The 26,638-nt window shown below is 41.3% G+C and overlaps 1 protein-coding gene across 6 annotated transcripts in view; it reads right to left on the bottom strand.

Moving 5' to 3' along the window:
- Nucleotides 1–6,161: 6,161 nt before the first annotated feature.
- The window catches only part of casz1 (castor zinc finger 1), a 170,982-nt gene continuing 150,505 nt past the window's right edge, over nucleotides 6,162–26,638 (bottom strand). For 4 of the 6 annotated variants that reach the window (XM_065961737.1, XM_020632221.3, XM_020632219.3 and 1 more), the window contains 14 exons: nucleotides 25,946–26,110; nucleotides 24,160–24,332; nucleotides 22,963–23,825; nucleotides 19,352–19,484; nucleotides 18,882–18,945; nucleotides 17,776–17,939; nucleotides 17,371–17,493; nucleotides 16,938–17,258; nucleotides 16,643–16,841; nucleotides 15,707–15,878; nucleotides 14,017–14,165; nucleotides 12,953–13,190; nucleotides 11,726–12,076; nucleotides 6,162–11,041 (listed from right to left, as the gene is read on the bottom strand). In XM_065961737.1, coding sequence (XP_065817809.1) covers nucleotides 9,771–11,041; nucleotides 11,726–12,076; nucleotides 12,953–13,190; nucleotides 14,017–14,165; nucleotides 15,707–15,878; nucleotides 16,643–16,841; nucleotides 16,938–17,258; nucleotides 17,371–17,493; nucleotides 17,776–17,939; nucleotides 18,882–18,945; nucleotides 19,352–19,484; nucleotides 22,963–23,825; nucleotides 24,160–24,332; nucleotides 25,946–26,110 — 4,386 coding nt within the window. In that variant the 3' untranslated portion in view covers nucleotides 6,162–9,770. The remainder of the gene's footprint in view (nucleotides 11,042–11,725; nucleotides 12,077–12,952; nucleotides 13,191–14,016; nucleotides 14,166–15,706; nucleotides 15,879–16,642; nucleotides 16,842–16,937; nucleotides 17,259–17,370; nucleotides 17,494–17,775; nucleotides 17,940–18,881; nucleotides 18,946–19,351; nucleotides 19,485–22,962; nucleotides 23,826–24,159; nucleotides 24,333–25,945; nucleotides 26,111–26,638) is intronic. The other 2 variants (XM_020632222.3, XM_020632223.3) reach the window with 1 other exon arrangement.

Here is a 26,638-nt window from a genome sequence, read left to right as displayed (position 1 = left end):
TGAGTCATACAGAGCTGCTGCCAGAGTCGGATGGTTTTTACAGCTCTGTCAAACGCTGTCCGTTGCATGTTCCAACCATCATCGCTGCGCAGAAACACCATGTTGGACCATTCCAGCTTATTGTCAGCCAATATGCCAGGCTTTTTCCCTGAAAGAAAATGATCCCATTCCCCTCGGACTCATGTCAAATTAAGCAAATTTACAGCTTAGCACTTAAGAATTCTCTGTTTGCCAAGAAAGCAGCAGCAGCAGGCCTCAGTTGCCAGTTTAACGCTGCTGCGCTGTGGCAATTGAAGTGGAATGAGAATTACTCTGGCTTCTTAGAGACCGCCAGCCCATTAGATTTTTTTTTCTTTTTTTTGCTCCAAGCTCTCTTCTTTTGGATAAGACTCACAGTATAGTGATGAAACACTCCCACTCAACTGTGGAGACCTCTTCTCCATTTCTGAAGCAAGCTACTTGAAGGGTGATGGCCCATGATGGCTATGAGCCAGAATGGATCAACCACGTTCAGCACTTGTTTTTGGTTTTGGTTGCTGCTATAGTTGCTTGTTCTTATTGCAAAGTGGTGTTAAACCCTGGGGATGAGTAATCTAAGGCAATGGGCAAACTGTAGGCAAAGTAAAACAAATAGAACACAATGTTTGGTATTCTTAGTAAACATTTATGTAACAGGGCTGACAGGAGGCTCATTTTTCACAAGCTGTTTGAAGGGCCTCCACGCTAATCTTTCCACTGGATTCTGTTTGTGTTTGTAAGATGACAACCTCATGTTTACCAAATAACATCTCCAGTGTAATATTACCCCCCACCCCCCTTTTGAAAATGTGTTAGCATGAAACATACAGAAACTTCCTACTTCATATCTCATCACCCATGTTTGATTTTCAGCACATTTTGGTATAAAAAAGATTAATATTAACTTTTAAAGAAATTTGATTTGTTCAAACTCCTAATCAAAATAAAGGCTGTTGTCATGCAAACCTACTATTATAAAGCCATGAGCATTTATAGTTTTTATTGAATTGAATACTGTTTTTAATGTTTTTACTGCTTTTGAGACAAAGATTTCCTGTCCTCTAAGAAGGCATGATCTCTACAAAGATGAAAACAATCAAAAAAGATGCTTTATCAAAGGAAATTGTAATGTTGAAAATATTATCTGATCAACAGTTTCCGCACGGGTTGCTCAACTTCAGGTAGAGTTGAATCCAGTTTTTCTGGTTTTTGAACTTAATAACCACTTCGCTGATGTTTGTTTTTGCTAACTGAATGTTCCAGCAAAAACTGTGAGAAGAATGCTTTGTTATCTTTATGTCCCGACACACAGAAAAAAATGTGTTGAAAGACAAAGATTTCTAGATACACCACCATCTAAAGAATGCGAGGTGTGTTTATGGAAAAAAGAGAGAAGAAAAAAAAGTTACCCTGCCAGAAAAAGAACACACAGGCGTTTGCACAAGAGAGGAATATATGATTCTCAACCTGCTGCTCATATTCAGAAGCAGCTCTTACCTTCATGCAGCGTACAATGTTTTAGATATTTTTATATATATATATGAATCTTAGAAGGAGGAGAAAGTCTGAGCAGTGGTTGCTATGTTGAAAAGATTAACAACATCCTACTTCTCTTGCTGTGGTTGGATTTACTGTGGAAACATAAAACAGATGGAAATCTCTGGTTTTTCAGAGACTTTTGTAGAGCAGCTTTGGTGTTTGATGTGTGAAACTATCTCATGTTACAACTCAGTCTTTCCTCTAAACGGACATGGAAATTTTTGGTATTTTGGTTTCTTTTCTACCAGGTTTTACTCTCGAATGACAACATTTTCTGTTGTTGCTTCATAAATATCCTTCTTGAAAGAATCTGTTGATTTTTGTGTGCATTAATGCATGTATATATGCAATGATATATGGCACATGGCACCCGAACTCGACTGGAGATACTGTGAATGTCGCACAAAGATGCCAAGTCTATCACAGAGTCACCCACGACACAAGCAGCAGCATATCTAAACAGAGCCACATAAGGCAAAGCCGCATGTTCCCTTGACCCTGCATCCAATAAGGTCTTGTTAATGGTAAATTGGATGAGTGTGTGTCCAATTCTCCATTTCCTCAGAGGTGTCTCAGCAGCAACAGCTGCTACCAATGGCAAAGCAGCGTTTTTCACACAGCCCCCTTTTCTGCCGGGTGACTGAGGTCTTTCCAAAATAAACTCATACACATGCAAAAATAGATAAATGAACATCTATTGCAAAGGGCACAGGATTTAAAGAGAGGTCCAAGAGGGGCTGAGTGCTGAAAGAGGCCGGCGAAACATATCATCCAAAACTTCAACTATAAATGGGCCAATGAAGCAGTAAAATGAGCACTGCAGCAATGTCAAATACTCATGATACATGATATTACATAGTATACTGTGGACCTACGTGGCTCATCCAAACAAGCCGCATTCTGTCTGATGACAATGACAGGATACAAGAGACAGCAGGTTATTTATTTTGTGCAAACAGCTTTTCTTCCAGTGGCCAGAGCTTAATCTATTTGTTGTTAAGCAGAGTGGCTTTAGGACTTAGTTATAAAAACTTTTCTTGAAACATTTGGGGCAGGAAATAGTCTTATTGTTGTCTTAACAACCTCTAGCCAATAAGATTTCTGTGTTATAGCATGTTTTAAATCCCCCCCATTTCACTTGGCTAGGAGAGGTGTTGGCATATTCTTTTTGTTTTTCTGTGACATTTTGTTTGTCTTCATGGTGTGGAGGAAAGCCAAACATATTCAAATAAATCGTATTTTAATAAATCGTCCAATATTCATTTGTGACGTTACCTCATAATTTAAACCTTCAACACAGTCTAAGGATTGAAAAGCTGTGGACATCAAATTATGGACCATACAAGTGTCACAACAAAACAAATGTTTTTTTTGTTTTTTTTAAACTGCCTCAAGTATCAAAGTTTCCTATAGTGGTAATAAAGATTTGGAAGAAGTTTTCTCTAGAACTCCAAACAGTATTGTAGCTCTAATTTTTAAACAGCCTCTGCTCTACCAGCTCTTAAACAGTTGTAGTTTTTTGTAGAGCAGCTCTTTCCAATCTTTAAAAATTCTTTGCTTTCTTTGAAAATATTCTGAGGACCAGACAAACCTACAATCTGACAATTTAGATCAACACCAGGCGCTCAGATTAAGTACTTTCAAATTTAGTTTTATTTCAGAAAATGGTCAATTGTATTTAAAAGCCGGTCTGAGGCAACAAAAAACAAAAAAAACTGGATTAAAAAAAACAAACAAAAAATTAATTTGTTGTTGATGAACTATTGTGGCTGTACTGCCATACCTTCAAGGCCCTCCAGGTGGCCATTTGGCACACTTTGTGAAGCACTATCGTAGAGGGTGTCATTGAGGCAGAATCCTTAGAGGCTAAGACATCAAGACAAATATAGAAGTTCCAAAAACTGCAGTTTCCCACATGGCCACTTGAGGCTGGCTCCAACAGCGAGTCTTTTTCAATTAGTCCTTATATTAATAGTCCCAAATTTACGGCAGAAATAAACTGTGAACAGTATGGTAATGGTGATAATTTATCCATTTAAATTAAGTTTTGCATAGTTCAGTGTGCCGTTGCTTCCAGTGTCTGGTGGATGCTGCTGGCTGTCTGCTACATCAACACAGCCAATTCTATCATGCAAATTAACCTCTTGGCCATTTTCAATGTTTTACGTCTTTTTATGGAATTTTTCATGCAAATACTAGAATATCTGAGTTTGTCTGACAAGTTGGTTGTCTGAAAACTCTGTGCTCTAGCTTTTACAGTTGATCTATATTCTAGTATTATTTTATTGTATTTTAGAACTAGGTTGAAGGCTCAGTTGACACACATGGCTTGCATCTTGAGTCTTAAACACAAGTCATTTTGGTAAACAACCAACACAAAAAAATCTCATTCTTTGGGAAACATGAGGGTAAACCAGATCATTCTCTATCTAAACAATAATCACAGTCTTCATAGCATCGATAACTCGGGATTTTCAGACCCCTTGCTACATTTCAGTGCGGTGAGGTCCAATAGTAACCTCTCAAATTAGAAAACAAAAATGGTGGCAAAAATGTTGCTGGATTTGTGGCCTCAAAAAGACAGCCCATGTATGAACCACAGGTTGACGTCATGGTGGCTACGTCCATTAGCTATAGTCATTACCCTATAGTTGAAGCTAGGTTTTTATTAGCCTTTCTAAGTACATGAACAATGTTCTGGGGATTTAGGAGGATTAAATAATTACTCTGTTAATGATTTAAGTACAGACCAGTAAATAAGTCTAATGGCATGTGTTTTAAATCAATGCTAACCATATTTTGTGTCATTTTAGTGTCGATTTAAGAGTTGCAAATATGAAGATCAGTACAAGTTCAAGCAGGAAGACTGTTTATATTCTTTCATACCTTGAATATTCTTCATTCTTTTTTTTCACTCCCTTACTCCCTGCCTCTCTCTTTGTCTTTCTGTTCTGGTGATCAGCTGATTAAGGGCGTTTACTCTTTAAGTACTTAACCAACCGGATTCTGCCACGACCTCTCTCCACCAATCATCCTGCTGCCGTCAAATTTTAAAATCCGTTCTCTCTCTTTAGCTGTCAGTCTGTCATGTCAGTGCGACTGCTGCGAACCTCCTTCACCCCAGTCACCTGCATTCCATCCGAACAGTGTCCAAGTCCAACTCCTCCGAAGCCCACTCGTCTCATCACACCCTGTGTGTGAACAACATACATTCCTAACTCTTGTAATTTGCTGTAATTGGTTACAGCTTTATATACTCACCTTGTCTACTCAATTTTTTAAAAAAGTGATGATTTGATGATTTTAAAAAGTGATGAAAAGTGATGATTTGCATAATAATTTCATCTACAGAAATGTATGCCCCCAGAAATACTGAAATCATGTGTGTCAAGAAGCACCAGAGAGACTGAGTGGGAGACAGGTGGATTAACAAACTGGTGAACAGTCTGTTTGTTTGAAAGGTGTGTGCCTGGAGGCAGTTCCCTCTGTAGAAAGATGTGCACTAAACTGAACCTTGTTGTAGACATCACGTCTCGATGAAGTGTCTCAATCTCTGGCACTCACGTTATGTTGGCAGCCATCGTGCTGTAAATTACACACAGTCCAAACTGACTCTGCTTGCTTGTGTCTGTTCTGATAAGAGTGGTAATGTTTATTGTTCTGTGGATATGGCACCTTTATTTGTGGATATGTTGAAATATATAATGAAAACGTGTGTGCATCAGTTGTGCAAATAGATGGTTTTGTTGAACTGTGTGTACCCAGACCTGCTTCAATATTCATATCTGTTTCTGTATTGGACAAACAGGCTCTATACTTTAACTCTTAATCATATATAACAAGTACACTCATATTTTAGTAGACACGTATTTCATAATGCTTTGCATATTTTGGGGGTTGGTTCAGTTGGTTCTCTTAATATTTGTGTGATGAATATCTAGTTTTGTTTTTCTGTTTTTTGTGCAGTGACAGACCTTCCAGGTATTATCATGGTTTAATCTCTTCTCATATGATCACACTCTCTTCTCACATTTCATCTCTGAGCTTCTTTAGCTCTCCCTCTCTGGCCCTAATGGCAGGATTCAGAAACAGGCAGGCATTGAGTCCAGAGCGAGCAAATCTTTATAAATCCTTCCACAGTGGCTGCCCCTCTTCAGACTCCACTGTACAATATCTGTCTTCATCTAGGAGAGCACAGACCCAGCCACCTGCTTTTCCTCTGTTCACCCACCCCCCTCCAAGCTTTGTGAACTTAATAAAAGCTGCCATTAAGCAGCGCTTCATCTGTTTGGGCCCTAATCTGCCTTATAGGCATCATGTGACCACATATGCAGGGCACACCTGTCGTGTGTGTTCCCGGCTCCGACTGCTGTCTCTCCACACTCTCACTCAACCTGTTCCTGGCACATCAACTGCCTGCATGTCAGGGATGGCTGCATGCATACCCACCACACTCATATACCCAGTACACAAGTCGCACATATAGGCCTATTTATATTTGCGACTTAGAGCTGTTTTGTGAAAAGATAAAAAAGTATGTGAAAAATATGTGTCATACTTTTCTTTGACATTCAAAAGACACCAACAGTGAAAACACGCCTAAAGTCGTTCAGTAGGTTTTTATTTCACTGAGTGAAAAGCTCAATCTTTGCATCAGACATGCAGAAACAGAAAAACAACATAAAGCACAATGAAGATGAACAGCACTGTATCCAAGTGGAAATAAGTAATTGCACAAGACTGAGAAGCAGTGCTGAGGGAAACAAATTCAAGAGTAGAGAGTTTTTAAAAAATTCTTCTTTGTCTACTTTTCATAAAAAATGTCTCATGAATCTCGCCAAATTGAACGCTAACGGGAGATGGCTTTTAGTCCAAAAGTGCAATTTATCTTACAAAGTCTAAAATGTTACTCTGTTTATTCACTTTGCTGCAGTGAGCAGGGAGGCTTTCATATTACATTTCTTCAGCAGTGGAAATACATCTCAGTTTAGCTCCCCACAACTTTTTAAAACCATCCTTTTTACTCTGTTAATTAAAACAGTAAAATGATCTGTCATTTCAACAGCAGCCTATGCGGGATTTGGAGGTCGTTTCCGTCTGGTTTTTGTGTAATATAATTTTCATGTTTATTCTTTTTTTTTCTGGTAGATTATATACAGGATGCCAGCTGGCTGACAGATGGTGATGCCTTTACCCGTGTTTTTTTTTCTTCTTCTTTTTTTTTATTACAAAAAAAAAATCACAAGGAAGAGAAGGAGGAAGGACAGGAACAGCTGTAGTTGAAGGGACAAACAGAACCAGCACACCGGCCACTGGGTGACATGAGGGTGTGGGAGGAGAACCCAGCAAATGGCTCAAGGCAAAAACAAAAAGTGAACTAAAAATGTGACCTGCCAGCACTGAACAAGCCACTGAGAGCCAGAAGCAGTCCTCTATCTCACGAATGGTCCTAAGCTCCGATAGGGTCCTCGCACCAGAATATCAAGCTTGAACAACGATGACCCCTACAACAAATATTGTTGATTCCCCTACCTGCACTAATGCAGATTTTTAGTTTTGTTTGTTTTTTGACAGTAAATTTTCTAAGTTGAATTTACAGTGGAACAAATTAGGGAAAAGATGAACAAGGTCATGAAATATGAATCGGAGCTGTGAGCAGCTGGGACGGAGCCACAGGTCTGTGTTCTTACAGCCATGGTCTATCCGTCTCTCTCAGGGAGACACACACACACTCACTCACACACACATACACACACACACTCACACACACACACACAATTCAGTAGTGTCAGTGACAGATACAAAAAGAGACAGAGACCACTGCTGTGTGCTGTCGTCCAGCAGCACCTTTCCTCTTCACATATGTCCAAAGGCTGAAGCACTATCAAGCACTGCATTTGTTGTTATAATAATTATAGGTTCTTTATTTTCAACTTTTTACAAATCCTGCTATGTATACACCCTCACACACACACTCACACACATTAACCGTATTCAAGTGCACAACGTCTCCCAGCCCAGTTATCTGAACAGATGATGAGAACACAGAAGGAGTGTCATAACGCCTCTGCTATGCAGCAGAGTCCCAGGAGACAGATCAGTCTGTGAACAAGGCATGCCCACAGCAAAGTAAATATAAACCCAATATTTTAATTGATGAGAACAAGTCAAACGAAAGCACACATATGGAAAAATAACATTGAACCAAACAAGTTGTTAAATAAATCAGAAAAATCAATGAATGAATTAAAATCAGTGTATTTTAGTTTGAGCTTCAGACAGTTTGTAAAAAGAAAACAAATCTGCAATCTGCCAATGCTACAGTATGAACAACTTTTGCAAAAACCTGTGATAATAAAAAAAAGGTCAAGCACACAAGCAAACTATAATGAGACTATTTGAATTCTTAACTTTTTATTATTCATTTCTCCTTTAACGGTTTTTCTTTTTAAAGGAAGCTGTTCATCAAAGAGCATTTTGTTCATATATAGTTATTTTTTACAGAGGAAAATACTGTACAACCTTTTTTTTTCTTCCCAGAACAATATCTGGAGGAATATCATCTACACACATTATTATTCCCTATATCATGATCATTTATTTCCAATGTCAAGCTCAGGAGAGAACTCATGATCAGTGTGTCAACTTGTTGGTCGTACATATTCGCTCAGTCGTAATCAGTGGGGGTCTTTGACAGATTTATAATTGACTTCTACAGTAAGAGATCATTGCCATGAGCTTCTTTAAATTTTATCAAAAATCACAGTTCATATTAGTGTTTCTTAACAGAGCACCACTTTTTATGGCGCACTCATTTCCTTTTTTCTTCAAACTGTCAAATCACAGAAGCAAAATAATCTTTAAATAAATCACAGAACGACAGTTCTTTGTCACACTAACATCTATTTTTGTGCATTAAAGCAAAAGTGAACTAAAACAATATCTTTAAAGCAAATTCCCTGTTAAAAGATATATATCATATTTTTTCAGACGGTAAAAATGAACCTAAAAAGTGCAAGAACACCCTAAAAGTTTCTCATTGGAAGGTCACATAAATATTAAATAAAAACCGTTACAACAGGATGTCAACCACATGAATGGAAAACTGGTCTGTAAATTTTTAAACTTAAATCCCACCTCCTCCTCGCTGTGTCTGAGTGACTCATTGTTTCCTCTGGTCAGTCCCCCCCCCCCCCCCCCCCCCCATTCACAACTGCCGTCGCAGATCGTTAATCACGACCTCGCCAGTTTACAGATCGATATGCTTCAGACTAACAACACAACAAAACAAAATTGTAAAGAAAAGATACAAATGGTAACAAAAATATTTTTTAAATATGCTTATGAGTTATCTAGCATCATGGTCAGCTAATATAAAAGTGCACTATCCACACACAAACTTGATACCTCCGCAAGGGCCGGGGTTTAATTACAGGGGCTGAGCTTGGTTTTGGTGCTAGTGAGCGTTTCTAGCAGAATGTCAGAGAGAACTGTTGAGACTGCAGCTGAGACCGACCAAACATTTACTGGTCAATTCCACATGTCATCGAGAACGAAGAAAACAGCTGAGAGCGACGGGAATGGGCAAAAAGAAACCTCCCTTTCCCTCAGTGTTTAATAATAATAATAATAATAATAATAATATTAATACAGAAAAAAAGATCAAATGTTTCATCACATCCTTTTTTCCCCTTTAGTGATTCCCATCCCTTTTTTCTTCGTAGTTCGGGCAGTTCATGTTGCCCGTGCCAACAATTTCCTTTTGTATATCATCTTTCACACACACACACACACGCACACACACACATACACTTACATATATAGTTATATAGAGAGATTTGTTTTTGTTTTTCTAATTTTTTTATCCACACAAAAAAGTGAAAAAAAATAAAATAAATTAAGTCAAACATGCACACGCACAAAAAGACTGATGTGTAGTAAAATGCTTTACATTGCTGCTCTGTGTGTTACACAGAGCCTAATTCTGTGTGTCTCTGTTCATATTTTTTTTTTTTAATGCATAATTGAATTAACAATGTTGGTCATCTTGTAAACATCATCATAAATCATTTTAGGCCATCATTTTCTCCACACTGTTGTTTTTTTGTTGTCATATGTAGTCTCTAAACATGATAAATGAGGCCACTTTCATTGTTTGTTCATAGAACATAGGCTTCCTCTTCAGTTCCTACAGTCTCACTTAGTTTTTTTTCTCATGGGTCAGCGTCATGCTTTTCCAGTTGGGAAGAATCAGTGTGGTTAACGGAAGCATCAAAACTCTCGCCATTGTTCTTTTCACCATCGGGCTCTGCCATTGAATCATCATTTGAGTCAGAGTTTTGCTCCTCCTCTGCCTCCTCCTCCTCCTCTTCTTCTTCATCCTCCTCCTCTGCGTGCGCCTCCTCCTCTGGCGACAGGTCATCTTCAGCCTCTCCGGACGTTCCCGTGGTGTCGTCCTGAGCTGTTGACAGACCCAGCAGGTTCCCAGGGTTGTGGCCATCGCGCTCTGTCTCCAGGTGTATCTTCTTGCTGAGGTCTAGAGAGTCGCTGAGACCCAGACCGGCTGCGTTCTTCAGGAAGAACAGGGAGCTGCTGGTATCTGTGCCCAGGTTTAGGGAGCTGTCCAGGCTGATGGAGGAGGGCGGGTACGGGTGGTTGTACTCAGAACCCATTCCACCTGTTGGGTAGAGCATTGAGCGAGTGTTGCTGTTGATGGTGTGTGACAACCCATGAATGCCTCCAGGTGAGGATGTAGAGAGACCCACAGGGACTTGAGGGATTGCTGACACACCTCCACCCAGGTGGTGCAACACTTCCTGTTTTGGTGACACAGACGGCAGTTCACCGCGCTCCTGCTTTTCATGCTTCCTCTTGTGGGAGTCCATCTGGGACATGCCGACCACTGTGTGCTTACACTCTGGGAAGGTGCAGTGAAAGTGGGAGCACTTGAGCTTGTATTTGCAGTCAGGAACCGTGCAATCCACACTGGAGCTGAACTGGCAGAAGCCCGCGGCGCTGATCACATCTTGCTTGCCGTGGTGCTTGCGGTGGGCCGTCACTTTGGTGCTGTCGGTACAGCGGAAGCCGCAGCGCAGGCAGTGGAAGTGGGTGCTGTTGCCTGAAAACTGGCAGTCGGAGAAGTTGCAGCTGAGGGACGATTTAAAGCGTTTGAAGTCATCCAGAACTAGGTTGTCCACACGGTCGTGGTGCTGCGCGTGCTTGTACATGTGGGTGCGGCCGCAGAACTTGTAGCCGCAGTTTTCACGGGTGCAGTGGTAATGGGTCACCTTCAGAGAAAACTGGCAGCCTGGGTCCTTGCAGTTCTCGTAGAGGTCATAGCGCCTGAAGCCCTCCAGCATCATACCCTCATCGAGCATCTTACGGGAAGATGCGGTCTTGCGGCGTTTGCCGAATGGCGACATGTCTTCGATGATCCAGAAGCGCTTCTTTGAACCGGTGGCAGTGGGAATGGAGATGGTGTTGCCTGAAAGAGAAGGAAGGAAGAACATTCCAAATAATCAGTTGATTGACAAAGGAAAGCCCTACAAGTAAATAACAAAGCAAAACCACCATTACACTCTAATGTGCAACCTTACTCAGCCAGAAGTTGTTCACAGCTGAGTAAGCACAGCGAGCCACAATTTTTTTTATTCCTAATTCCAAGAATGATTAAAGGAGAGGGGAAATGATAGATTGACTTTGGAACATGACACTTTTACAGGGTGTCTCTTGCCTCCAAACAGAGGCTGAGCTGTGGGTCTTAACCTACCCTCTTATCTCCATGTTGTTTTATGAGGGGCACCCACCTTTCGCACCACCCTGGGGTAACTGCTAATGATGTGATCCCTGTTCAGCTAGAAAAGAAGTAGTGGGCCTGAGGCTTGATTAAATATGGGGTTGCCGATGTAGTCTTGTTATGGAAGCTAACCACAGCTCAGGCTTTGTAATACAGGTGTCAGATTTAAGATGAGTATAAACACTTGTTTGTTACTGTTTCCACTCAATAAGAATTTCATTATTTAGACATGAATATTGTCCTTGTTGCATGCTGAAAAGCCTCTTTTATTTTCTCGTTTTCCCACAATAATAGAGATCACACAGTTCAATGCTGCATAGGACTTAATTGAGATCAACAGCTGCAGTGTTGGTTTGCGCCGGGGATAAGTACCTGCAGCATCCTGTACTATAGGGACGTCATTTTTAACTGGAGACGGAGTGGCAATGATGGGGCTGAAAGCTGGTGTGTTGGTTGGCATGACAACACTCCGAGTGGCTCCCAGAGAGGCGCTGAGCAGAGAGTATGACAGACAGGATGGAGAGAGGAGGTATGGGAGTGAGGAGAGAGGAGGTCGGAGAAGAGCAGGAGAGAGGGATGTGGCCTGGGACTGGAGGCCAGGCTGAGGAGCAGAGTGAGGAGGAGGAGGCGGTAGAGGAGGAGGGGAAGAAGGAAGTGCATTTTGGGAAGCGCTAGTGTCAGCAGGGGTGGTAGGAGCAGAAGAGGTGGCAGGGTAGCCTAGTCCTGGAGAGACAGGTTGACCAGAGAGGGTGAAGGACAGACAAGGGAGGAAGATACACACAGCCAGGTACACCCACAAAAACAAGGACCAAATCACACACACACACACACACACACACACACACACACACACACACACACACACGAAGGGATGGGAGGTAAACAAGGGAAAGATAAAAGATAAGAGAATGATACAAAATGAGGCCCATTCAAGACAAGTAACCCAAACACCGGCTAAACAACAATGATGAGAGTAGTGGATAATATTGGCAACAGGTGGAGAAATGTGATAATCAAAGGCACGCTTAGATTTAGAAAAAAAATTAAGCATAAAGGAACCCTTTTATTCAGTAAGTTTGAGGGAAAAGAGGCTTATTCTCCTTCCCCTTTCTCTGTCCCACAATTCAACCCACTAAAAGCACGAAAGTAGACATAGAGCCACAGGGATGATCTCTGGCCAAAGGCAAATGTAATAAGCTCCACACTGTGCAATAACTCAAACTACTGATGTGCAAAATGGATGTTTTATGACGTTGACCAGGCAAACTGCAACAGATCTTATCAATGAGTCAGATCAGAAGAATACAGCATTGTCATCCAGCTCATATAATATGACGGATGAGTCATTATGCTTTGGACTGTATGTCAAACCAGGTAATCATGAAGTTTCTGATTGAATAATGTGTGAAATGAAAAGTTGCCAGTTTTTTGTTTTTGCTAAGGCAGATGAGTTTGGGCAGAGTGAAGCTTGATGTTTGATACTTAATGTCAGGGTGAAAAACTTTTATTCTTTGAGTCACTAAACTATTTAAAAGACCTGCATGCTGACACCTAGACATCTTTCAGGTGATTTTGAGGGTTTTCTTGACATGTTCTCACCTGCTGGGGAACCATCAGGACCTACAGGGGTGCTGGTGCAGCTCCGGTCCTGGTTGGAGGATTCAGAAGAGAGGCCCAGGGGGCTGCCACCTCCTCCCATGTAGTCCATGTAATCGTCAGTTTCATCCATCATGGATGAGGAGAAGCCGGAGTTGATGCCAGACTGGTTTCCTAAATGTCCAGACATCATGCCGGATACATGCTGCATCTCATCTGCCCTCTGACCGTGTGACATCATCTGGGAAACAAATGATCGTCATTGTAAAGGGACATCAGAAACAAACATATCTGCAGAAAACATGTTATTAATGCAGGTGTTGGCTTTTGGCAGGCAATCAACTATTTGTCAAGACAACAAAAGGATTCTTAAAGAATGAACCCTGCAGTTCTTTCATTATATAAAGGCTTCAAAATAAAAAAAAAAAGAACAAAGAGAACTAGAAAATCCACATGTTTAAGTTTGGTACATGACGTACGACAGAGGTTAAATAAGGAAATGAGGTACACCCCAGTGTGAAAAAAACTTCTTTCCTTTTATCTGACTTTTTCAGATGGTAAATCTGATGGTAAATTAAAAAAAGAAAAGAGAAAGCTAACCTGTACAAATACAATGTAGCACGTAGAATGTAGCAGACCTGGATACTAACACATATAAGACAGACCTAAGTAGTTCTTTGCTAAAAAAAACAATCAAAAACAATAAACTGAAAACAATGGGGGAAACTAGTCCATAAAGAACCTCTTTGTATTGACACACTCACAGGTAATTCACAGGACATCTTCTGTCACCTTCTCATTGTTTGAGGTCAAAACAATATGACTGAAAAATAATGGTACCTAATTTTCTAAGTGAGTATTTCAAAGCCAGATCTGGCAAAAACATAATCCATGAGTCTTAACAAGATACTGCATCTGATTTATGAACAGCTTGTTATTCTTGTTAAATAGGGTGTGTGTGGTATTTGATGTTGTTAAACAAAAAGTTTTCTTTGTATTTAACAACACCTTTAGGAGTTCAGCCCCTAATTACCATTTTTAGAATGGCATGTGTCATATGTTTGTACCTGGGATGGAACTCTGTCAAAGTTCTTCCCCAGCATCCGCCTCATGTGTTTGCGAGCATGTGAGGTCATTTGGTGCTTTAGCAGGAAGGAGAACTGGCAACCTTCACGGATGCAGTGGAAGTGGCTGTTGACTTGGTTATATTTACAACCTGCAAAATAAAAAAAAACAGAAGCTTTTGTTAACTTTTCTCCTGCAGATTAATTTACCAGTGAATCAATGAGAGACATCTGAAAACAACTTCAGCACCAAACACAATCTCATCAGTGATCCGGTGTTGTGATTAGATCAAACTCAAACTGAAATATTTGTACTTTTCTGTAATTTCATGATGTAACTGTTACAACAGAGCGTTTTTCAAAGTGTTTCGGAGTGTACATGTAGGAGGAATATTAGATCACTCCAGTGTCACACTGAGCAAGTCAAGGCTTCTGTGCACTAAACCTGTGGAGCTCTTTTATTACACTGACATGCTTTATTCAATTAGGAATTTACATAAATAAATTCTCATTTTCTGTGGGCCAATAATGCACACACCCCTGCAAACCAAAGTAAATATACAATTATTACCATATTAAATTCATTTTTCAAAGTATCTCCATTGTCATTTTCCCTTTTGTTCTCCATTGTAGTGCTGCCTGCTGCATATTCTTCTCTTCTTTTCTTGTGTTTTAACCGGTCTAGCTCTAATTGCTTTATGATTTCAAATTAAATGAATGTTCCATTTTGTGCCTGTTAATCAAATACCATTATATAAAAGCAGGAAGAAATAATTGAAAGAGTAACATGCTGGGCAGGTGCTAGCATGTCAGTAACCATGGCAGCCAGTTTAAGAGCACAACACGTCTGTGTCATCAAATAGCTTTTGCACACAAAACATTTTAAACACGCAAAGTTGAGCAAATAACAGTAACCCCGTGACATGGAGGGCCTTTTGTGAGACAGAAACCAGGTAACATCATCAGCAGTGTTCAGTTTAATGTTGCTGCCATGGATACTGGCAACCCATCAATTCTTTATGACTGGAGTGCGAGCGATGGTAATCCTTTCTATTTTTTTTCCCCGAGTCCAAACAATACAGTTGGCAGATCAGGCTGGGGACAAAAAACAGCTGTTTAGGGCCTGTTTTTGTTTGCTTTGTTTCTGTGTTTTGAAAAGCTTGTGTAACCGCCCGAGAAAAAAAAAACAGATCACTTTTAATTCATTTCTGTGTGATGGCAGCGGTGGCTGTGAGGCGCAGCTTCACAACACAAACAGGCTAAACCAGACAAGCCGGATAATTAACAAACACGAACCTAATTGCTCATTTCTGACAGGGGCAAAAGGAAGAAGAAAACAACCTGGATGTGATTGCCCCCTTTGACATTATTGCTCATAAAGTAAAGGCAAGACCACCTTTGGGACCTGAGATGCCACTGTGAATAGCCAGAACACAGGAACAAAATCTATGAGACAGACTTGTTTCATGCCTCTTAAACAACCCAAAATCGAACAACACCCTGTTTGCAAAAACAGCCACAATCGATCCACATCTTTTTCAATTTAACACTCTGTGATTAGCACATCTATGATGGAAAAATATATACAAAAGCATTTATGCTGACATGAAGGGCTTGTAGGATGATGTACAGGATCAAGAGGCAAAACTAAAAAATATTACAATGACTATTACAGAATCCTTTTTTTTCTTACCCAGTCTCCCACATTCCTCCCTCTTGGTGAAATATTTGAAGCCATTGGCAGCGCGACGCTCTGCTTTCTCATGCTTCTTGACATGCCACGGCAGCTTGGTGGTGATGTTAGTGACAAAGTAGCAGCCTGGCCGCAGACAGTGATAGTGGCCCCTCATTCTGAACTCACAGTGCTGCGGAAAGAAACACAGTTTTCATAATGTAAATGTGATGATTTTGAAGCTCATTATTTATTATTTCTTTGTGCACAATGTTTAAGTGAATACCACATAGATTCTTTAAAAATAAAAAATACATTCCCACATTTCTAAGTATGAGCACTTTTTATTTCCAGGCTTTTCACAAACACCCAACCTTCCTAAACTGTCTATACACCACCATCTGTTTGTGAGGCCCAGATCCCAAAGGACTGGGCAAAATAAGATCTGCTCTGTTCAGGCAATGGAGAGACTAAGGGGCGAGGGGAGGAGGAGAATGAGGAGGAGGAGGAGGGGGGGGGCTTTTTGTGAGGGGGTGATTTTCGACACATTAATGAATTCATTTAAACGGTTTTCCAAATACGGGCTCATGAGAGCAGGCAAGGGCTGCCATTTAGGTTTCATTTGCGAAGCATTCCCCTGATTTTTGCCCTATTCCAGACAGCCTTGTTTACTGTGCGAGTGACAATGATTTATTGGGTAATATCAGCTAAATTGGCCTTTTCTGAGAGGAGAATGCGGCAGTCAAAATGACATCATTGACATATAAACAGACATTACTGGGGTGAGTCGACTGTCTTTTCCAGCAGAGATGGAAGACGGGGAGCAGCGCTTGTGAAAGCCTTGAGTCAAATAACCTCAAACACCGGTCTAATAGATAGCATACTTCATGCTTAGAAAACTCTGGGGGATGACAGTAGGTGATTCAGCTCCTGGCTCAGTTATCAAGCTGCACTCACCTGGTTGGGACACAGACACTGGAGAGAGTAGTAGGAAAACTGGTCGCGGACATTGACCAGATTGTTGTTGGGGTTGATGTGGTCCAAACAGTGGGACTCTGCCTTGCCAGATGTTTTGCACACATACTTGCAATTCCCAAACAAGCAGTGGAAGTGGAACTTGTTTGAGTACTTACAGTCAGTAGCCAAACAGGGATCACTGGATAAATAAAAACAGAAAATACAGTTAATTTGACAACCGGCCAAATATACATACTGTAACATGATGTCAAATAACACTTAATGTTTCTCTTACTTTTCCTGGAATTGCAGGAAACCAGGTTTGACTTGTGGCTTCGCATTCTCCAGAGAAGTGGTAGCAAGAGGGGAGTTAGCTGGCAGGTTAGGCATCGAGGCTGGCATCTGTGGGATGCTGCCGGTCAGCTGCTTCCAGGCCAGCAGGGAGGGAGGAGGAGAGCTGTAGCCACCAGAGGAGGTGAGGTGCGCAACATCCATGGAGGGATTGTTGGCAATAGAGACAGGAGCAGCAGGCTGCAGCGAGGCTCCATCACTGGAGTCCTTTCCCTCACCAAACTGAGGCTCAGACTTCACTTTCAAGGTGGCTCGGAGGTGGAAGCTGAAAACATAATAGAGGTTCATTTATAAGTTGATCAATATGGCCAAGTTTTGAAATGTCTAATGTTTTTTTTTCTTCTTCGTATTACTAATAGCAACAGTGTGAAACTCACTTGGCATGTTTTATTGCCCCATCCACAGTACTGAAGAGTGCACCACAGTCCTCAACCAGGCAGTGAAAGTGTACTTTCTGAAGGAAGTCACACTGAGCCTCACAGAAGTCATCAGTGTCAAACCTGTCATAAAGACATAATGTAGAATGTAAATACACTGCTTTCTCAAAAAAGCAAAAATGACGGGGAAAACGGGTTGATCTCCTGATCTGACAGTGAATGTTATAGGTCTGCTGTACTGTAATTTAAATTTTCCCACAAGACCTGATTCTTTTTCTCAAGGGTTTTTTTGTATTTACAGTAAGACACAGTTCTTTCAAACACTGACTGTTTACTCACTACCAAAACAAATGAGTCACCTATATCTAAATGAGACTGCAGTAATTCGCTGAATTTCCGTCATACCTGCGGAGGTATTTTCTCCAGATCTCAGTGTGTTTTTCCGCCATGGGCCTCTTCAGTACACTGTGCAGATACTGTGCAGCTTCTGGGTTGCTGCTGCCCTGGCTCACCTCCAGCTCTGCCTTCAGGTTCATGGCGTTGAACAGGGCAGGGTTCACCTGTGACATCTACGAAACGCACAGAGAGAAACAAGCAGCTGGGTGATCTGAGCATATGTAAGATGGGCACTTACATATGTTAACGAGAGTGAGAGTTAAAAGAAAAAGGAACACAAACATTTGGCGAAGCAAAAAAAGCAATACCAGATTTACAAACATCCAGGATTTTGTCTGAGTGCAGGCCAAGCGTGTTTGCCAAGCCTCCTCTGGGACTAACAGTTAACCCTTTTATGTGAAATGGTGGCTTGAATAAAAGCCCCAAAAGCAGGTCTACGTGCTCCTTCACAATCTAGGTTTTATGACTGCTCAAAGGAGAGTAACTCCTGAATAATGCTCTCCGAGGGAGAGTTTAAAAAAGATGACGTGAGGAGGGATGAGGGAGAGGAGGTCTTGATCAGTTGTCTAGGGTAAAAAAAATGAAGGCTGAAATGTCATTACATCATCAATGTGATGGAAACCACCTAGCATATTTGTATCTATCAGAAATGATTTATGATATGGACATGTCCACTTTAATCTTCACAAAAAATAAATACACGTTTAAATTTTCATTCGCTTCCATTTACACTTGGTAAAAAATGAGGGCAGCGCCTTCCTGCCCCCCCCCCCCCCCCCCCGACTTTTTAATCAAATAATTTACAAACTCTATAAATAACTGTAGAGCGAGGTGGGGGAAGAAAAAGTATAAAGGAGGAGAAAAAATGGTCGGTGAGTTCAAAGCAGCTCATCAAAAAACAAACATCTCTATATATCTGGCATGGCATCCGGCTACTGCTTCATTATATTAATTTGTGAGAGGTGCGGTGAAAATTACACGCTATGAAAAATGGCTGGAAAATTTAAATGATACAAACTCATCTTATTAGCTGTGAAACATTAAAAAACAAACAGGCCCCTCCGTGTCTCGCTAATTTGTCTTTGGATGAAAGGCGTATGATTGATGGATCTTACCTTATTCATAAGCGAGGATAAAAGAGATGTATTCCCTGGTACAGGGTGTCCGTTTGATTCATTACTGGAACAAGGAAAATGAACAATGTTTAGTCAAGATTTGCATGAGAACAGTAAATATTACTATTTATCACACAAGGTGTGCCTGTATAATGAAGAAGAAAAATGCTGTCTTCTTAAGAAATAAGATCTACTGTGAGTAGGAGGGAAGATTAGAGACGCAGATTTATACAAACATCTTTCTCACTCCTAAATGGAGAAATATGTTGTGGATTTTATGATTGTATGCACATTTATATGAATACCATATTTTTCATAAATAATTGCTGGTATTACCCTGTCTAACAATAATGTAGAAATCAATTAATCAGAGATTTTCTTTTTCAATTGAAGCGAATGTGTAAATTTAAAGCAGAAAATGGACATTTTCTATAAAGCATTAACCCTGTTGGTGCCATTCAGTAGTATACCTGTGGTCTTTTTTGCTCAGGTCCAGGCTATGTTCCTGCGTTGAGTCTTGGGAGGCCCCAGAGTTGATGTCCACAGGCTCCTGCTTCACTTGAACCAGATTGAACTGGCTGGATGAAGTCAGCTGCCCATTCCCTGAGGATCAAGAAAGAGAAGCAGAGGAGAGAGGAGACAACAAAGTTATTGTTGGTCAGCATTATTATGCTATGACGAGATCTAATCTGACCGATGCCCGGGCCCGAAAAGAATACTCCGAGTGATAATTATTGCGAAATTATGTCAGGCCGTCAAACCTTTTAAATGGTGATTGAGAGGCGGGAGATATGAGGAAAAAAGACTCCTTTTTCTGCAGCACTTGTCACAACTCATTTGCCAGGCTGCCTCTTAACTGGTCATTAAGTGAGATGCTAATGCTGAGGGAAAGTGGCAGTCTCAGATTGGCCATCCCCCTCCCTTCCCACCTTCCCAGGCTCCTCGTTGGCCTGACAACGGACGGCAGCCAATGCCACTGAGCGTACCCACAAGGAACAGGGGTGCTATGTCGGTCAGATTGGAGCTGACAGCCAATCAGATTGGTTCAAATAGCGTGACCTCTTGATCAAATTCTGCTCTGAATAGGTATTCAGTTATGCTGACAGGAGGGTTGAAGTGATATAAATAAAGACCAGGGGATGACTTTGGGTAAAGATGCTGACAGGAAGGTGAATTCTGCCCCATCCCCCTATCCCCAAGGGATGAAATATTAATTTGTCCTGGGGCTAAAAAGAGAAAGCTGGGCTTTTGTTATACATTAAGTGGTGTTTTATCAAAAAAAAAAAAAAAAACTTGACTGGGAGGGGCGACCCTGGTGTAGCCTCTAAGACACTGTAAGGCTGCAGAGCACCAGCGGATGGGATCTGTTTAGTGAGGATCTGTTGTTTAGGAATGGTGGCTGGTGCTTAGGAATAGTGACAGGCAAGGTCATGGGCAACAGAGTGTGTGCCCTTGGCCCTCAGCCTGGTGAGGCCTCTCTCCTTTTTCTTGCTCCAGAGAAAATAAGACCAGCCTATGTAAGCAGGAAACTGAGCAGAGTTCCCCCATGCTACAAGATGACCCAAAGACATATCAAAGAGAATAGGAGTGGAAAAGCCAGTCCTGGGTCTTGTCAGCTGAAAGCTAGTAGATGGGGAAGTGTCAGTGTCAGTGTCAGTTTAGTTTGACAAAGGCTGAGGTTGGAAGGGCTGGAGGTGGGGTTTGGGTGGGGCTATAGGAAAACAGCAGTCAAACAATTTTGCGTCTTGTTTGAGCTTTGAGGTCACTGAATGCTTACAAAGTCTCCGTCCGGCACTACTCCTCCCCTCCCCCATTCTTTACATGAGTACACCCAAAATTAACTATCAAGACAGATCCATCCCTGTCATTGACAATTAAATCAACTCTCAGTCCAAATTAGAGCACTATATTGCAGCATTATACAGAGAGCAGCCACTCTCTTTATGATCTACATATGATCACCAGGCAGATTAAAGCATTCCTTCACAACCTCAGACAATAAGAGGAACATTTCATGTTGATTATAATGCAGAAGTCTCTTATTTTCTCGCACACCAGGAGGTTATTATTTTTTTTTTCTCTCTGTTCACCAAAGAGGGGGAACAAATGAGTTTGACTCAAAGCAGATTTTTTTCTTGAAATTATCCAGGAATAATGTATCACCATGTAATTACCCTGGATAAGATACAGAGCTAGTGAAAGATCATTTGTACTGTGTGTCTAATTAGTAAACCCTTCAGAGCCTATGAAAAAAACACTTAGGGGTATATTAGAGCAGAAAACTTGCTAAAAAAATGTTACTGAGAAAATACTGAAAGCAGAAACAGGAAAAATGTTAAATTCACCACAGTGGAGGTGAAGTTTCACAACCCCCTGAAAAACTCAGCAGTGTGAAAAATAGCCACAAACACAGTGACTTTTCTCACACCTTTTTGATAGAGAAGCACAAACCACTTCCTCCTCATTTTAGCCCCAAATGTCCTGTTCATACATTTGATGAAACAAAGAAGAGAAACAAAACTACACTGAACTTTTAGGTTATGGTTTAGTTTTTGGAGAAGCTGCTTTGTTATCAAGAAGATAAATCTGAAATGCAGCATCTCAGTGAGACAACGAGAGGGGTGGTGAAGGCACCATCTGTGGAGGCCCCACCCTCAGTGGGGGCCTTCCCAGTGTTCAGACAACCTGCTGGAAGCCCAGAGGTGGAGCTCAGCCTGACAGCATGCGCTCAGCTCGGCTCCCCGGAGCAGCTGCCCAAGCTCTCTCCCAGGGCCTGTCCTGCTCCAGGAACACCACCAGGAATTGTAATCCTTCCCAGTTCCAACATCCGGAGACGCTCCCCCTTGCAGCCCTGATTACAATCGGCACCCCACCTGCTTAGGCTCAGCACAGGAGGCCCCTCTGCTGCTGAATGCAAAACTGTGCTCTGCAGTGCATTATCAATTTAATGTTTTAACTTAATTTTCATATTTGAGAAGCTTTGTTTGGAGCCATATGATAAATACAGACAAGGCAATTACCTCCAAAATTTATGTGAATTGTGTTTATGCTAAATAGATATTGGAATGTTTTGTGCAAACAGAAGGTTTCTAGAAAGTCAAAAATTGTGTCTTTACTGATGCATGCAAGAGTGTCTGACTTCTTGTATCAGTAAAAAAAAAAAACTCTTTCTCAGCTCGGGTGCATTGAGTCATTTCTGCCTGAGCGATTTCTGATGTTTTATCAGTTTGCATGGAGGATACAGAAAAGCAAAGAAAAAAAAGCTTCTTTTTTTTTGTTCTTGCAATTTCTGCACTTAATTTCATTCCACCTCCATTTGCTTGGAACGGGCGCAGACATAGATAAGAGCCGAATGATGAGGAAACATGTTCAACACAAACCCCAGGAGCCCCCACTCTGAACATCATAAGAGACTTTTACAGGCTGTACTCTCCCCTGTCAGCGCATTTATCTCCAAATGGATTGTGGGTATCTAACAAACGATCAACACAATAACAAGCCCAGAGCAGAGGACCATGCCTCCGGTATGTCCCTTTAAGCCTGAAAGCAGCAGTTTTTTTGGCCTTTTTCCCCACTGTGGGATAGTGAGAGTAATGACCTCTGATTGCACTCTCACCTCTCAAGTTGTGGCTTTTGGAATGCATGCTTTATATCTGTTTGACAAATCTCATAAGGTTATTTTTTGTGAGAAAGTTTCTCAAGTTTCGATAAGTAGAAGAGCAAGCAAAGATCCCCTTTACCATTGACTACCAATTAAATTAAATGTTTAAATCTCACAGCTTTTATCCACAGGGCATGACATTATTAACATGGTAGTGTTGAATAGTCATTAGATGGGTATTTCCAGATTAAAAATGCTTATTTTGTCAGACCAAGAGCTCAAAATGAAAAAAGATACTGAATTAATTCAATTAAATTGCTAAAAAATAAGAACTTTTTCAAACATAAGAAGTCAAACCAATCACTTAACTTGGAATAATATATGATTTAACAAAAAAATGTTTTTAACATTTTCATGTGATAAATAACTTCCATTGTAATATTATCATATACAATGATAACTATATGTACAGTGACTGACCTATGTCTGGGTTATTGGAGGGCTTCAGGGCAGCAGCTGCCAGTCTGGCCATCATGGGCGAGATCAGACCTTTGCTTGCCGAGATCTTCTCCATGATGGAGGAGGTGGTGAAGGAGGTCGGGGTAGATGTCATGACTCCATCTGACATCGGTGTGGAACACCCCTGGGTCAGTGAATCAGTTGGCATGGAGTGGGTTCCAGAAGATACAGCTGAAATCAGACTAGCGGCTGGCAGATGTGGTTGGAGAGGCAGCCTGGGCATGAGGGAGAAGAACGGGTTGGAAGAGGCCAGGGCACTGTTGGAAAGAGCAAGGGCCACAGGCATGTTGCTGGGCAGAGCCTGGGACAGCAGGGTGGACATACGCTGGCCTGCACTGGGCAGCGAGGGTGCAGGTTTGAGGGCATGACCAGATGAGGAGGAGACTGTGGTGGTGGGTGTGGCCAAAAGGTGCGGCACAGTGGTGGACTGCTGGGTCGTAGGCGAGGCACTCAGGCTGGAGTTCTTGCTGCTGATGGCTGAGAAGTCCATCAGGTCATCGTTGCTTGACTCCTCTTGCTCATCCTTTGGTGCCAGGTAGGCGGAGGAGAGGCCCATAACACTGGAGGAGCGGATGTGACGGCGTTCGTGTTTACGCTTGTGGGAGGTCATCTGGCTAGTGGAGGTAAAGGTAAAGCCGCAGCCGGAGCGGATGCAGTGGAAGTGGTTGGTTGCTTTGCTGTACACGCAGCCTTCGTACTTGCACTCCTCATACTTATAGAACTTCTTGAAGCCATCTTTGGCGTAGGCATCATCCTTGATGTGGTAGCTCTTGTGCTTCTCAATGTCACACTTGTTCTTGAAAGTGAATGTGCAGCCTGGACGCCTGAAAAAAGTAATCGAAAATACAAGGAAAATTTGAAAGCCACGTCAGTACTTTGGTGCAGTTAGTCATGGAGTCATGGAGAGGGTCTACATGATTCAAATACTTTACAGTGGAGGAATGATAACTGAGCCTGTTCAGTAACACAGCAGCAGCTCATTGACTCGTCACCACCTGCAACCTTTGCCAGAGGGATACATTCTAGGTAGGGAATTTGATAAATCAACCAAATGATCTTCTTAATATATTCATTATATCTCTTTGGTGCAGGTTTTCAAAGTTTCAAACGTAAAAAGAAATCATATTTAGAAAAATACACCAAATTAGGCCCATTCACCTGCAGTGGAAGTGTGTAGTCTTCTGCCCGTAGAACTGACAACCGACTGTGCCGCAGTCCTCAGTGGCACGAAATCTCTGGAAGCCATCGTTGATCAGCTGGGCATTCTTTTTATGGAAGTTTTCATGAGTCATGACATCTGAGGTGCTGGTGTACACTTTGCTGCAGCCCACCTGCAGAGCAGAGGCAAAGCATAGCAATTGAAGATAAGATCTGGGCACACAGCAGACATGAGAGTTTCAGTTTGCAAGAATGGTTCCAAAAAAAACCCCAACGTAGAAAAAGCAGTAATTTAAAGAGATGTGATACATGATACAGCTTATAGAGCAAGTGCTCAGTGTGGTTAAAAATGGTTTTAAGAAGGTTGTTTTCTCACATTCACTACTTCATCTGTGTGAGTGCTCACCAGAGATGAAAGTGTTCCAAGACAAACCTGGAAACTGGAAACAATCTTTTGCATTGTGACAAATTGAAAGGAAAGTCAATAAACGAGGCAGTGGCCACAGCAGGCAGCTGAAACGTTGGTTCCTTCCTGGCAAAGCTGCCTTATAGAAAATGAAATTCATATTTGGAGCCACCACAAACTTACTGTAACCCTGACAATAAATTTCAAAGATGGAGGGGGCAGAGGAAAGTTGACAGAGTACTATGACTGTTTTCGTCTTCAGTTAAATGTTCTGGTACTCAGAGCCAACAGAGGGGAAAAAAACTGGTAATGTTTGAATGAAAAGCAGCACTTGTATATCATGTCTTGAACCTTTCACTGGTACAAACCGGGCAACTTCTCCATATTGAGTCAAACAATGAAAAAAATGCCACTCTGTTTTTTTTTCCTACTAAATGAAGAGAGCTTGATGCCAACATCTGCAGATTCTCAGAGACTGTTAAAACAAGGGCTGAAATATTCTTATAACAATTACAACGTTAGAGAGGTTTAAAAAACAATATATCTTAAAACATCCTCGGCTGTGCTGCTGCCCTGCCTGTAAGAAAGCTCTCAGCGCAATGATGACATGTTGAAAATAAGCAGATGTAAAAAAAAATTAAACAAATCCTGAAGGGGAAATAATCTTTAACTGTTTGCTTGGTACTAAAAGATGAAAAATGTGCAGTCTATATAAACACCTAACTGGATTTTATCCATGCCAATTAAGGAGCGAGAGAGAGCGAAGAGGTGGGGAAAGCACAGGCAGCCTCACGTGTATTTACCCTTTTTTCAATATTCTTTTATTTACTTTATGAAATGTAAGGCCAAACTGTCCTTAAAGACACCCAGATGAGAATGAAACCAGTGTTACATTGTGACTCTATTTTAATAATGAAAGCTAGCTGTGAGCCTCTGGAAAAAAGTTCTGTGTGTGTTAGGACTGATCCAGAGTCCTGACATCGTTTCGACATCGACACCTTTTTTCACATACCGGAACCATTTTAAATATATAGCAACATAAACAATTATTTTAGGACTTCCTGAGTACAGAACAATTGCTGAAGGCTGTATTCAGGTTTTGTGTTATCAGGTTCACTTAAAACCATGTTTATTGTGTGTCTACCATGGATGCAAATTGAATGATGAATTATGCATTTATCCACAGTATGATATTTTATATTTTCTTATCATCAAAAGTGAGAAGTTGTTTATTTGTACTGTATATAAAGACTTGTACTTGTACACTTGTAGATATGTTTCTGTTTCCGTCTGTGTGTGGCTCCATGTCTACTGTACATGTTTGTGGGGTTTATTGTGGCTGTGTGGGTGGGGGAGGAGCTGTGAGTATTTGTGCTGTACCTGCATGCAGTGGTAATGGGTGCTTTTTCCATTGAGGTGGCAGCCATGGTAGTAGACACTGCAGTCATCCAGAGGGCTGAAGCGCATGAAGCCATGCTGCAGAGAGTTGTCCCTCTTCTTGTGCATGTTGTAGTGCCTGATAACATCTTGCTTACTGGTAAACCTCTGCAAAACAGGAGGGGGAAATGTATGGCAACAGGTTGGTGTTTATTTAAACCAGTCACAGAATCAGCAACAAGTCACTTTATCTCTGTAGAAGCAGCAGCTGCAACATACAGGAGCCAATTGGCAGTTGGGGAGGGCTGAAGACACTGCAATGGAGAGGATGACACGTTCTGCGGTTATTGATTTACTTTGCATATCTCAAAGTTATGTTCTATCCAAATGCAGCACCGAAGGCCTTGGGACTTTCTGAGCACAGGAGAAGCTTCTACATGCAACATGAAGTAGACTCCCTGTACACCAACTGTCTCCACATTATTTTTTCCCTTTCACCATAATGCATTTTTTTTTAATTAAGACAAATCAATTGACATGCAAGATCACAGTTCTGATGTTTCTGGCTCTGGAAAAATTATGTTCCATGCAGATGGTTTCTCAGACGTGCACAGTGGAAAACAGAAGACAACAGAAACAGACAAACAAACAAGCCAACCAAGAAATAAAAAAAAATAAAAAACGTTTTCCTTTCAA

Source organism: Labrus bergylta, chromosome 12 (assembly GCF_963930695.1).
Source record: "Labrus bergylta chromosome 12, fLabBer1.1, whole genome shotgun sequence".
NCBI classification, from domain to species: domain Eukaryota; kingdom Metazoa; phylum Chordata; class Actinopteri; order Labriformes; family Labridae; genus Labrus; species Labrus bergylta.
The sequence above is the reverse complement of the archived record's forward strand: the minus strand, read 5'-3'. Positions and strand labels throughout refer to the sequence as shown.